This window comes from Ambystoma mexicanum, chromosome 6p, assembly GCF_040938575.1.
Source record: "Ambystoma mexicanum isolate Mex_15411 chromosome 6p, UKY_AmexF1_1, whole genome shotgun sequence".
NCBI classification, from domain to species: Eukaryota; Metazoa; Chordata; class Amphibia; order Caudata; family Ambystomatidae; genus Ambystoma; species Ambystoma mexicanum.
This window is the reverse complement of record NC_090935.1, coordinates 366,126,548-366,140,883: the sequence shown is the minus strand read 5'-3', so window position 1 is coordinate 366,140,883 and position 14,336 is coordinate 366,126,548. Positions and strand designations below refer to the sequence as shown.

The following is a 14,336-nucleotide window of genomic DNA, read 5'->3' as shown; positions in this document are numbered from 1 at the left end:
AGCCGGCCTCCCACTGGGGTACTCAGGTGGGGGCCCGACGCTACGGCCGGTTCAGTCCTGCTTGGCCGTGGCCTTGCCACCTTGGCGACGAGATCCTCCTGTCTTGCCGCGTCCTCTATAGGCTTCCTGCGACGAGGAGATGGCCACCTGGCAGTACGACGAGGAGCTGCCGCCGAATTCTTTGGAGGCACCTTGCTTGCACCCAGTGTTCCGAAAGGACGGCCGTAGATGTTGCAGGACACCTAAGGCCCGAACAGTCTCCGTGTCTGCCTTGATGGCTTGCAGTGAATCGTCCACTGTCTTGCCAAACAGGTTGTTCCCATCGAAGGGCATGCCCAGAACCCTGGTGTGAACGTCCTGACAGAAATCGGTCGCCTTGAGCCAGCTGTGCCGACGGAGGCAAACGCTGTTGCCCATCTGGTGAAAACCTGTGTCAGCAATGTCCGTTGCCACCGTAATGGCGTGGTCCGAGGCCACGTCGCCTTCCTGTAGGATCTCCAGGACCTCAGCCCTCTTGACGTTCGGGAGGAAGTCCAGCAGGGGAGAAATCTTAAACCACAGCTCCCTGTCGTAGCATGCCACAATCACAAGGACGTTGGCTGCTTTAATCGTCGTTGCCGCAGTCAAGATGACCCGCCGTCCCATGGCGTCCATTTTCTTCCCCTCGCTGTCCGGCGGGGAAGTCGAAGTTGAAGCCGTCGGCCCCCGCCGCTTTCTTCTTGGCTGCCACCGAGACGACCGAATCCGGGGCAGGCTGAGCCCTAAGACACATAGGGGGCGGAATCCGGGACCCGGTACTACTTCTCGTACCGGTCTCTCTTAGCAGGAGCCGTGGACGGGTTCTTCAGGAGCGTCAGCCCCTCGTCCCAGATTTTGTCCAGTAATGAAACAGAGAGGACCGTCTTCCTCTTGGCCTCATGCCGTTGGTAGAGGAACCCTTCCTTCTGCTCTTCGGGGCAGAACTGGAAAAGCTTGGATACCCTGGCGGTCATGGCGTAGAAGTTGTCATGATGCCTACCTCTAAGGAGCCAGGCAGGGCCCAGCAACCCCAGAGGCAGACATCATTTTCCCCAGGGAAGTCTCAGCGGGCCCCAGTCGGGGCCCTTTGGACTCAGTCCTGGCGCCTTAGGCGCCAGGCTCATAGCGGACCCCAGTCCTGGCGCCTTAAGCGCCAGGCTCATAGAAGAGGATATGTGTTTAAGTGCTTGGGTGCACACTTACCTGATGCAGACCTTGCTGCTTCATCCAGGTCCTCTTGAGGCCTGAATGGGACTACTTAACCTGTAGGACTACTTCACCACCCGGGTGTGGTCGGGGAAGGATACATACCTGATTGGTGGAAGGATACATACCAGGAACTTCTTCCAAGGCTATTTAAACCCCACCCGAACAGCCACACATGCTTCGCGTTGTTCTGCACCTAGCAGCTGGACGCTCACCGTGTCAGCTCCTGCATCCTGACTTCAGCCACGCCTGCCAGAACCCTGGAACACCTGCAAGGGGAGAAAGGAAGAGAATAGGAGAAGAAAAGCCCTTACCTGCTAAATCTGCATTCCGGAGTCATTTCTCCAACGGCCCTGAAAAGGAAGACATCATTTTAAAGGCATTTCGTTTCGATCGCTGCAGCGCTGCATTTTACTCACCTTTGCAAGGCGCTTCCATCTTCAGCAGCGATCTTCCGGATTCAGCTACGCCCCGGCGCCTAGAGGAAAAAAGACAAGAACAAAGGTGAGAGGGAGAAAAGGAATAAGGAAAGCTCAGTTTCCTTTTAAGTCTTACCTGTTGGATTATTCACACTGCATTTCGGGTCCTGCCGCTTCCTGGCATCTCCGGACCCCGGCCCCTAAGGGGAAAAAGACATAAGCATTAGCGCTTGCTGCAATTAGACAACGAACATTATTATTAAGCTTGAACTTTTGAACAGAACTTTTACAGCGCCTTACCTGAACAGTCAAGCTTACCTGAACTCCCATCAATCTTCAATCCAGTGAAGTAACTGGGTTTCAACGCGCCCCTGCATCAGAAGCAGGATGGAGAGCTCATCCTTCCAAACCCTAAGGTGAGGCTTCACGGGGAATCGTGGAGGGGGTATTGTGGAGGGTTGGAAGGGAGTGGGAGGCTTGAGCTTTGTTCCACAGTTGGTAATACTCCCTTTTCACGCACAGGAGGGTATCCAACGAGCCAGGGAAGCCAGAATAGAGGGGCCCTTCCTGTCCATCTTCAGAGTTCTGCGCCTTCGACGCCGCGCCTCAGTGGGAACCAGGTGAGCGTTACAGAAGGAGCCAATTTCGTCGGGCCAGGAGGCCCGAGGTGGTGGTCAAGGAAGGTCCATTCCGTTGTCACCACCGTCGTCATCCATCCCCGTCGTCGCCGTCTCCGTTCCCATCTCATCCCTCGGAACAGATGAAGGCTGTGAAGGCTGTGAAGGCTGTGCAGGCTGGAAGTGGGATTTTGGGGGTGGGGGTGAGGGTGAATTCTCCTCCGCTTGCTTGGTGGACTTTCCGACGGTCCAGGCTCCGCTGGATCGTCCGTCGGGGCTAAGGGCACCATGTCCTCATCTCCGTACACAAGGCCTGAAAGGCCATCAAGATTGCCCGAGTTGTCTTGTGGCATAGGCACCGGCTGCAACGGGAGCGACGGTTGGGGAGCAGGCTCCGTCCCCTCCACGGCTCACGGTTCCTCGTCGGCACCGCTGTCGCTTTCTTAGTCTGCCTTGTCGGGATCCCTCCCGTATGATCGGGCCTCCTTGAACTTCTTGTTCAGGACCTTTGTGAAACCTGCCAGCTCCTCTTCAGAGGCTGAATCTGTGTCCCAAATGGCCACCGCCCCCCCCCTTCTTTTTGCACCTGGGGTTTCACAGGGGTCTGATTGATGGGCTGAAAAGAGGATTCCCTCCACGGTGGCAGGGAAACTCTAGGGCCCGAGGTCACCTCCACTGGGGTAGCTTCCGCAAGCTTTGCCAGGGCCGCCAAGACTCCCTCGATTGAGGCCTTGACCGGGTGAATCAGGGCCTTCACGACCTTAGGCGCGCCTGAGGCCTTCACCTTGGGGGAGGGTCACCGCCTCGCTCCCCCTCGGCTGTCTCCGTCGTGATCGACCGGGACTTCTTCCGAAGCTTACCCAGGTTCTCCGACGTCTCTTCCCCGAGCCAGAGTGTTGGGTCGTGGTTGATGGCGTTGGTGATAATGCGCCCTGCCTGGCAGCCGAGGAGCCCGACCGATCGGAGCTTTGCCTTCTGTTGGCCCCCGTCGCCGGGCCGCCCTCAAAGGTCTTAGAAGACCGCTCGGACGACTTCTTCTCACCTGCCCCTGGGCTTTTCCCTTCCAGCCAGTTGGTGAGGCGGACACGACGATCCTTCAAAGTCCGTTCGCATATGTTCTTGCAAAACGCACAGTCCTTTTCCACCTGCATGTTGTCTTCGTGAAGGCAGTAATGACATCGGGAATGCTCATCCTCCTTGAAGACATTTTGTAATCCGCATCCAGGGCAGCTTCTGAACAGCTTGGATCCGGGTGTCGTGTTTCCTTTGTCCTGGGCCATGTCCATGCGGGGTAGGCCTCAAAGATATTCCGGAAGACTCCGAGAAGTGAAACTCAATGAAATTTCGCCCTTCAGGGGTGTAGAAAATTCCAAAAACGGGTCCCCGTTGATCGGAAGTAGAAACGGTGGAGCTGGAGGCTCGATTGACCGAAAAAATGAAGTTAAACTCTTTGAAAAATCGCAAAACGCAGTAAAAGCTCAAGAGCTATAGCATGTGGACTGCCAACACTTGAACGTACGGTAAAAATCTGAAGATGGCTGCCAGAGGAGGGGCTTAGGTAGAGGGCAGTCATTGGCTAGCGGCAGTATGACCCAGAGACCAGTGATTGGTTATTAGGAGAAAGTTCAGAAACGAAACTGACCCTGATTTTTTCTTTACCGAGGATTCCCAGTCTGACGATGGGGAATATTCATGAGCATGTGAATCCATGCCAGACCCCATGCTAGAGAAGGTAACAAAAAATGTTACAGGAGCATTTAGACAAAGAATACTAAGCAACCCCTCCAGCACTCTATTGTAAAATAGGGTGTGCTGGGTCTAGCAAGTACAATGCTAAGTAAAGTCAATTTCACTTTACTGCTCTGGGAAACAGTAGTTTATCCCAGAGAAGGTATTTAAACCTTGGGAAATCTAAAAGACTTCCCTGTGCCACTGCACTGAAGGCGCTGTGTGACAATTGTAAAAGATGCCTATGGAGTTTGTTAGACTCCATAACCAAAAAGAAACACAGAGGTACAATTCACATACAAATACATGAGAGAGTGGAAAAAAGGGTCACACTGAGGTTAAAAGAAATCAAGTCCTCAAAACCCAGCAAAGTTGCTCGGGGTCTCAAAGGTGGAGGGAATTAGCACATTTTTGGGAATTCTCTCTAACAGGGACAGTACGTGTCATTCTAGGTATAGTATTACTAACACGCCCTGTCAACGTCAGTTTGAATTTCATAAACAAATCTTGTAATACTCTGCAACTACCACTAGATGTCGGACTATGCAGAGCATGTAATCTAAGCAGATCCACAAGTTCCAGAAATAGAAATACGGTTATTTATTGGCCCTTTAGAGACCAAGAATATAAAAAAATCACAGGTAAGGATCGCAAAACAAAACCTATAAAACACATACACATTCACCATTAGGAGAATAGAACAGCATATGAATCAATTACCAGTGCAATGCAGTAGAGTAGTCAGATGCAAGGAAAAATAGTCAGAACCAACACAAGAACACTTCCCTCAATCTTAAATAAGTCCAACCGTAAAATATGGGGACTATGTGCCCAAAAGTCACAAGTTTCAAAGTATATTTGTTTATTTAGCATTTGTAGCGCGCGCCAAACCCGTAGTTATCTGGGCGCTGGAAAGCAGGTAATCCATATTACAAGGTTACAACAGGCATCCATAGAAACCAGTGGTTGGGCATTGATCAAATTACACAGTTACAGATATAAAATATTTGCATTTTTCCATCAGTACATAATATTTACATGTGCAACCTTATTAAGATAGATAATAAGCAGAAGAGGTAAAGCAGATATATTTGCAACAGATATATAACAGGGATCTATTCATCTCCTCTGATAAAAAATACAAACAAGCAATACTGCTAGCTGAAAACGCTACATACAATGAGCGTATAGCAAACGCCAAATCTAGCAGTAAGGAATTATTCACCATCCTAAGGGAACTCGAGTCTCCCACCAGCCCACCTGATAACTGTCAAAGATTAAACCTGGTGTGCTAACATACAGCATCCACTCCTTGACAAAATAGCTATGCTCCAAAACAAAATCGCAATGAAAAAAGCCAATTTAACACTGCCAGCCATTAACAACGACCCACCTACCTCGAGAGAGAGCCTTCAACCCCTCGTTTCGAATTTAGGCGAGTCTCCACCACTGAGGTCATCAAAATAATCTCATGCCTCAAACCGTCAAGGTGTCAAGGCGACCTATGCCCTACCCCTATCATAAAAGACTGTCACAGAACTCACCCCATTCATCACTTCTCTCATCAATAACTCGTTCTTACAAGGTACAGTCCCCAAGAATCTGAAAGAACATATATAGATTCTTCAGGTGAGTATCTGAAAAGGATGCAGTGGACTTTGATTGTGATTTTACAAAGTTTTCAAAGTATGATAAGCATTTAGGAAAGTTCAGATGAATACTCAACTCAATCAAGTTCACTCAGGAAGACCTAGGGAAGGCAACTTAACGAAGGGTACCACCACCACAGGTCAGACCGAGTTCGGCTTAGGACTTTACGCTTAATGTTACCCTATGGAGCAGTGGGTTGGTGGACAGAAACAGGTATGTTAACTTATCCCACTAACAGATTATTGCAGATACCGCAGCAGGGCCACACAATCTTCTCTCTGCACTTGGTTTGTGTGAGGAATGCCCAGGGTTGCGGGTGCAGTGATCACCTTCTGTGTTGGCAGTTCGTCGATTTGCACAGCAAACCGTTCCAGAAGACTAACCAAAACAAAGAAAGTTGAAGACCTCTGTGGTGCAGACCCCATCACGACACCTCCTGGAATGAAGGGGTATTCCAACGAAGGTCACCACGGTCAGGCAGCAACTGAGTCATAAAAAGAAGCATCCCCAGCAAAGCTTCCCTTGAAGTCAGATGGCTGAAAATGCAGGAGAACACTTGTAGCCTAAGCTGGGGATCTGCAAAGTCCTAAGAATCTGCTAGGTACAAGGACAAATGCAGCGAGGAAGCCCAGGAGAGAGCTGGTCAGTCCACCGGTTTGTCCATGGACACTTCAGAAGGCACGGATCCTTGAGCAGGGGGTCAAGACTGTTTTCTTTCCACCAGTAATGGGGTCGAAGCACCAGCAAGGGTCTTCTGAGATCCGGCAGAGGAGCATGGCTTCACTGAGCCAATCACTGGAGTCGATGCAGGTCAGCTGCAAGGGTCGTCCTCGGGCATATCTTCTTAGAAATCTTGGTTCCAACTGGGGGGAGTCCTATTATTGACTATTCAAGCTGGGAGTAATCAGCCCAATGCCACCAATGGTAAGGATCTGCAACATTCAAACAGCCCAAAGTTGCCCAATCATGGCCAAGCAATCATCACAACTGTCCAGCAACATACTTCATGGGTATCAGAGGATGTGGACTGGGACCAGAAAATGCAATTGCATGGCCATTTTAGGGTGTTAGCCATTTTTAGTAGCCATTTGCGGTAAATGCAAAAGGGCAGAGAAAAATATCACAAAAATGGTAAAAATTACACAGCTACTACCAGCTTGTCTTAGGGACATTATCAAAGTAACACAATCCATTATATAAAAGGTTATGATACAAAATATTCAAACTGCACTTCACTGTTAGGTGATGTGTGCAATTGTAAAACTACAGGAATTCATACAGGGAGTCTCTCAGTACCAATAGTCTTAGGGACCAGTCTGTTTCCCCAAAAGATTGAGCAACACAGGCTTTACATACCTCAAAAATGTCAGGACGGGGTTCAAATCAAGCAAAAACTAACATGTGTCCCATGGCGATCTATGGCAGGAATTGAGCAAAAAGAAAATCTTTCCCAACATCTTGCCCTAAAGGAAGGTAGTTCTGCATCTCATGTAAATAGGAGAATGAAGTGCCTGAGCACCGGTAGCCATAAGGAATGACATGAGCCCCCAAAGCAAGTCAAGCTGGGTAGTGAAGTTAAAAAAAAGACCTTGCTTCCGGAAAATCAATACCAGATCACCCGAACCATCTGCAGATATATTGAGGCCCCACTGACGTAGATGGGGAAGCTATAAAAAGATTGTTTCCCAACATTGCACTGGGTCTTTTGTAAGCAATGAAGATGAAATGTGCCGTTCTAGAAAGTTAAGTTCGAAGTTGTTATTCTGTGACCAAACTAAGGCAGAAAAAATAAAAATTGGAAGATGCCATCTGCTTGAGGGAGTACTTCGTGTGGAACAGACACGTCATAGTAGAATCTATTAACTCAAAGTCCATGTCAAAATCTAGCAAGCCAGTTGGAGAGTTACAAATCAACCAGTAGATGGCAACCAATGCATAGTAAATTAATCGAAAACATGATAGCAGCTACAACTAACGCTCTTGTCCACAAGTGTGGGCAGAAAAAGCAGAGCAAACCTTATTAAAAGGCACATTACTGATGACAAAGAAGCACGTAGCAGCCAACAAAAACCCATTAAGATGCTCCAATACTCCTTGATATGATGAACCTGCTATTACAAATCAAGCCAAAATAGTATTAAGCAAGATACTTACTTTTTTAAAAAAATAGAAAGGAAATTTTGTGCTGTTCTCATAGCCGTTTCATACGAGTTGGTAATTAGCACATCTTGGTCAACCTAGAAACAAAACATCTGTTAGTAAATGCATGTATGGTTTATAACATTTAAAAATATGTTAAGGAAAATAACTTGCTTTTTTGTTGGTCTCCTCTTCAGAGTTAGAATCTTTATCTGAAGGCAGGTGCACAACACACTGTATGAGCTGAAGAACAAGTGCTGTCACCATCTGTATGTACATGGGTTCACCGTCAGTGTCACTGCTATTTAACCTGAAAAAGAGGGGGCAGGGGAGAATGGATATATGCTTATTTCTAGTGTCAGAAAAAAGTTAGAGGAATAAAACATTTATTTAGAAAGATGCATTACGCTTAGAGGCATTTTTCACAAGTCCTCTGGCAAGGGCTTGGGGAGATCAAGTGGTAGGATTTACCCAGACGTTATTCTTGATGCAGAGCGGTAGCTGGCAGGGGAGTCAAGACATCACTCTCAGGAAGATAAAGTGGCGACACCAGGAACAGATGACACGCACGCACATACATATTGCAAGCATAAAATGGAAGGGCCACAAAGAGTAAAACCTGACAATACACTTTACACCATGAAAAGTTGTACAAAAACCATATCGCCAATACAGGAAAGTATTCAAAACCAGATCAAAAAGAGGTTAGTTGGCCCTTTGGGGCAAAATTCTATTGTTTGGGTTCTCTTGTCCCATTTTATAGGGCCCGTAACCTTTTTTTCCTCTAGGCATCCTTCATTTTGGGATTATTTGTAAGGCCAGAGGTACTTCTACTGCTCCCTCTGCACAGCGTGTATTGATGTGCTGGTCTAGTAGCTCATATGGCTATGTGGGAAGTCAGAATCTGGAGACTGACAAAGTGGCAAGTTGAGTTTAGTATTTCTTTATTTTTCCAAAAAATAATCTTAAACTAGACCAAGCTGAACTTCAGGTGCTTAGCCCTAATCGGCTAAAAGAAAAGGAGTCCAAGGGTGCTTGCCAGGATGTCCTAAATCAAATAATCCACCATCTAAAAAAACTAATTTAGTGTGGATTTTGTCCTTACCACTATCATAGAACAAACAAGATCCTAACGTTCTCCAAGATGTAATAAGGCTTCTGTCCAACAAGGCAAATGTTGGCTCATTTCTGAACCCAACGTCCTGTCACGTGATCCAAGATGGGTCCTGCGCTTCTTTATCGCTCTCTCAGATTTGCCTTTTCAGTTAGGTCTCAGTATAGTTCTAATCGCTTTCTCCTCATCTGATCAGGGACCTGGTAAATTGGCTTCCTCAACCCTGGGAACGCACTGAATCACAAGGCCAATGTAGGCCCTCTACTTGGGGTTCCCACTACAGAATCCCATGGCAGTTTTGTTGCTCCGTTCTCTCCTGGTTTCTGTTGAGAAGTAGTTCTAGAATCTAGCCTGGACGACATATTTTAGGTGACCCTAGCTCTGACAGTTTAGTAAAACCCAATCAAGGGAGCAATAGACAGCAGTCAAGGTTAGTCTGAAGAGGTGCGAGTGGGGTCCTCATTCAGTGCGCACAGAATAGCACACAATATATATTTGTTTATTGTCTCATTAGCTCAAATAAACTTTAACACATATTTCAACAACATACACACATCTGTAAATATATTCCTCTATCATAGGCTCTCTAAACAGGACTACTGCAATAGCCTCTTATCTACCCTCTTCTTCCCTACATCCCCTCCAGCTAATCCAGAACAGGGATGCAAGACTTATCCTTGGCCTCCAGCCCAGGGACTGCATCTCTCCAGTCCTAGAAACTCTCCACTGGCTCCCTATTGCTTTAAGGAACAGATTCAAAGCCCTCTGCATCCTCCATAAGGCTGTCTGGGGCCGGGTTCCACACTATCTCCAACTGGCTCTCACTAAATAAACTCCCTCCAAATATTTACATTCCTCTGGCACCAACTCTCTGCGTGTCAAGTGGTTCGCTAAACAGCATGCTGGTGGACGATCTCTTTCCTCGTGAGGCTCCCTCCTTTGGAACAGACTTACCCTTCCTCTTCGTCTTGAGCTGGATCTCCTCAAATTCCGGAATCTACTCAAGACTTTCCTTTTCACCTCCTTTGCCCCTTACCTCCTTTGCTAAACCCCACAGTCTCAGAGATTGGTGATCAGGGCCCTTAAGTGTCCACCTGGTTCCTGGCCTCCCACCCCCAATCGCCTCAGACACCGTCCTTCTCCCAGCACTTGCCTTAAGCCCTGTGCAAACATAGGCCTGCACTTATTTATTTAATAGTAGTTGACCACTCATCCCAAGTGATCTCTGCCAGTCACTTAACACTTAGCAACTTACTCCCTAGCTCTTCCCTTGATTACTCCTAGCACTCACCCACCGCCCTCATCCCTCTCTTTCTCTCTCCACACTAGCACGCTTTGAATGCTCACAGGGCCTACTAGGACCGCCTCTCTCTTTCATTGTTACATTTGCCTTTCTTCCATGTTCCCACCCCGTTACCCTTGTGGGCACTTTGAAACACAATTTACATGATGTGTAAGCGCCTTACAAATGCACAATAAATAATGTACATATACCACTCATAATTAACATTTCTCCAGTATACAGTTCATCTGAATTCAAATATATAGTTTCTCCTACTACGGCATGAATATGCTAAACAACGTACCAACGATAACAACAAGGGTGTACTCGGTCCACCCATCAACTTATCAAAAAACCACTTACTGAACAGTGATCTGCCTCTATCTCCTTAAATAGCCACCCAGGATTCTCAAACATCTCTGATTCAATCAGGCAGTTTTAAGGATGGTCTTGCACTCCATTCTAATTTCTTCAAGAGGTTTATAAGAATTAAATTGGTAAAATAATCTTGAGGTCCTCGAACAAGGAGCAGGTAAATGGAACGAAGATGTTACCATGTGATCTCAATTTGGATATTTGGACTAGGCTTTGCCAAGATACTATTTTTCCCAAAAATACCTTACATACTTTCAAGCTTCTTCCATTCCAGGTTTTACAATTCCAATTCATACAATACTCTTGGAAGTAACTTCCCATTCTAATAACTAATAATTGGTTTCAGAGTAGATTTACAGTATTTCAATAACATTTTCTTAGTTTCTGCATACAATAAAGAATGCTTCTGTTTCAATCGAACAATCATAAAGCATGCCCCATAGTGGCTAATCTTTGAGTGCGAGACCATCTTTATTATTTTCCAATATTTATAACCAAGCTCGATTCCATCAAATACCAAGAAAGGGAGTTCAATGAAAGTTGCAATTAGATTACGGTATTATCGAAAACAAGATTATCTGCCAAAAGGAGGATTGGTATCCTAATTATGGCAACCTTTCAAATGGTCTACAATATCTGACAGAGGTTAAAAAGGCAGGGTGCTAAAATGCACTCTTGTCTAAGGTCTTTGTTGGTCATTACTGGGGACCCCAATTTCCCATAACTATCTAGCTGTACTTGAACACTTACTAATATGTAGCTTTACCAGAAATACCAACAGGCCATCCGGGATACCCCACCCATACAGTTTGTTTCAGAGTGTGTTGCCATCAATGGTGTCGAAGGCGCTAGCTCGATCCATGGTAGCCGCGGATAAGGGGGGGGGGGGGGGGGGGGGGGAAGACCCTTTAACTAAACTCTCGCTTCTTCATCAGCTGGACGATTAAACCATTTAAGGAGGTGCCATCATTTATCTGAAGCCAGTTTGATACTTAGTAGGCCTATTCACTCCGTCCGGACAAATGGTAAACTCCTTCAATAACAATCCAGAGAACAGCTTAGAGGAGTGAATTGTGGCTATAGATCGGTAATTGCACAGCATTCTCACATTTCCATTTTTTAATATAGGCACCACACAAATCCTCTGTCAGGGTTATAGTTGAGAACACCTAGCATCGAACTTTAGCCGACAATTTGGAATCAAATTTGTAGACTAAATTAGGAACCCTGTCTGCTGCTCTAGACCCAATGGATCTCTTAATACTTCAATATCATCAGAGTCAAAGGAACTCTACCACCTCTGCAGCTTATACTTCAGATAATTACAAATGGTCAACTGATGTGTGCAGAACTTTGCAGATATGACATGCATTATGTACCGTAATAGCATTTCTGATTATTGTATCTGCTTAGATTCACATGCTCTTGCATATAGTCCGACATCTAGTGGTAACCGCACAGTATTGCATCTGGTCGTTCAAGGATAGAAAGGGGAGGTCGACATGGGCGTGCCTGTAACAATATCCCTAACGTGACATGTAGTGTACCCAAAAATCCCTCACGCGTCGAGGTGCTCCGTATTTTTTCTGCTGTGAGGGAGCCTTATGACCATCGTGAGTCAGAAAGAGCGAAGAAGTAGTAAGATGTCTATGTTCCTTCCATCCGAGCGGGGGGAGAGGGTGGGCGCAGGTGAATGTAAGCAGATACAATCATCAGAAATGCTATTACGGTAAGTAATGCATGTCTTCTGATGCTTGTGAATCTGCTTAGAATCACATGCTGTTCATAGACTAGCGAGCAGTACCCGGAGTTGGAGGTGGGATGTGAGAAGGAACAGTATTGAAAAGATGTTTTAGTACTGCTTGTCTCACCTGAGAATCGGACCTAGAACGAGGGTCCAGGCAATAGTGTTTTGTAAAGATGTGTTCAGGAATCCAAGTTGCCGCTTTGCAAATGGACTCGAGAGGGACATTTGCAATAAATGCTATGAAGCCCCAGTGCCCTGAGTAGAGCGTGCTCTAGGCTTGAAGGGCAGATCTCTCTTGGTAAGAGTGCAACAGAGTGTGATGCAATTGACAAAACACCTAGAGATGGCTGATTTAGAGCCAGCAGCCACTGAAACAAAAAACTGGTTTGTTTTCCTTAGTGGTCTAGTTCTTTCCAGTGTGTGCAGGCTTCTTTCCGCCAAGTTAGTGGGGTTTTGGAAGAACGTTGGTAGTTCGATTGACTGGTACACATGGAACTTAGAAATAAATTTGGGCGCAAACCGAGGGTGAGCGCGCAGAAAAACAAGTTACTTACCAAACTGGTAACATTCTTTCGATTGAATGTTCCTCCAACGTATTCCACATCTTTGACATTTAAAGTCCACAGCTGTGTACTCCGGAAACTTTTTTGGCAGAGGGCATCCTGCGTCGATGGCGTCGGGTCGATGTCCCTCGAAGGCCTCCATCTAGGGCGATGTCACCGGATGTTATAAATAGGACGCACGGCGCCCGTAGCCTCAGTTTTATGTTTTTTTCCCCCCATAACGTGTGACCTGCACATATCCAATGCCTGCTTGACTGCACATAGCCTTGCGGAAACTTAAGCTGCAATAGCAGAGGAAATTCTTGAGAGGGGCAGACTGGGAGGGTGATGTGGAATACATTGGAGGAACATCCAATCGAAAGAACGTTACCAGTTTGGTAAGTAACTTGTTCTTCTAATGGATTGTGTCCTCCAACGTATTCCACATCTTTGACAGACTCCCAAAGCAGTACCAGAAAATGGAGGAGGGAAAAGAATGTAGAGTTTCCAATCAGATGGTAGAGTAAAGCACCGCCTTACCGAAGGCCTTATCTTGACCATGGAGCGTATCCCGGGAGTAATGTTTAACACAGGTGTGGATATAAGCCCATGTGGCTGCATCACAAATGTTCCTTATAGGAACTCCCCGCTGTAGGGCTGTGAAAGTAGCCACGCACCTAGTGGAATGAGATCACAACACCTCCGGAGGGGGTCTTTGCCCGCCAAATGGTAACATTCAGTAATGGTGAGGATAATCCACCTGGAAAAGGTCTGTTTTGACACAGCCTGGCCCAATCAGTGCCCCGCATACCCCAGAAACAGTTGATCGTCCACTCTGATCCTCGACATCCTAGAAATATAGAGTCTCAGAGCTCTCCCAGGGTCCAATCTATTGAGCCGCTCCTCTTCCTTACCAGGAGGAGGATAGAAAGAAGGAAGAACCACTTTCTGGCTCAAATGAAATTCAGATACTACCTTAGGTAGAAAGGAAGGACGTACCCCAAGCACATCCCTGTAATTGTGGAACACAGTAAAGGGCGGCTTAGATGAAAGTGCCCGCAATTCACTCACTCTGTGCGTGGAAGTAACCGCAACCAAGAACACCGTCTTTAAAGACAATCTCAAAGGACAAAAGTGCAAAGGTTCAAATGGAGCACCCATTAGAAATTTCAAAACCAAATTCAAATCCCAAGCGTGAAGGTTGAGAGTCCTGACCTCTGGAAGGAGAACCTGACCGCCCCCTTCCCCCCCCCCCCTCGCAAGAGCAGATCCTCACAGTAGGGAAGACGGCGTGGAGGGCAGATGGACATTTCTAGAAGGTCCGGGTACCACGCTCTCCTGGCCCAATCCGGAGCAATGAGATCATGTGGGATCCGAACCTCTGTAACCTCCTTAACACTTGAGGAATGACTGGGACGGGAGGAAACGCGTACAGCAGTGGGAAGGACCAATCCACTACGAATGAGTCTTCTAAGGCTCCTCTCGGAGGAAATTCTCTT

At 46.8% G+C, this 14,336-nt stretch overlaps 1 protein-coding gene across 6 annotated transcripts in view; it reads right to left on the bottom strand.

Annotated features, from left to right (window-relative positions):
* Positions 1–14,336, bottom strand: part of NIPBL (NIPBL cohesin loading factor) — a 2,053,700-nt gene that overhangs the window by 987,098 nt on the left and 1,052,266 nt on the right. For all 6 annotated transcript variants that reach the window (XM_069627143.1, XM_069627142.1, XM_069627145.1 and 3 more), the window contains 2 exons: positions 7,952–8,087; positions 7,793–7,875 (listed from right to left, as the gene is read on the bottom strand). In XM_069627143.1, the coding sequence (XP_069483244.1) occupies positions 7,793–7,875; positions 7,952–8,087 (219 nt within the window). The remainder of the gene's footprint in view (positions 1–7,792; positions 7,876–7,951; positions 8,088–14,336) is intronic.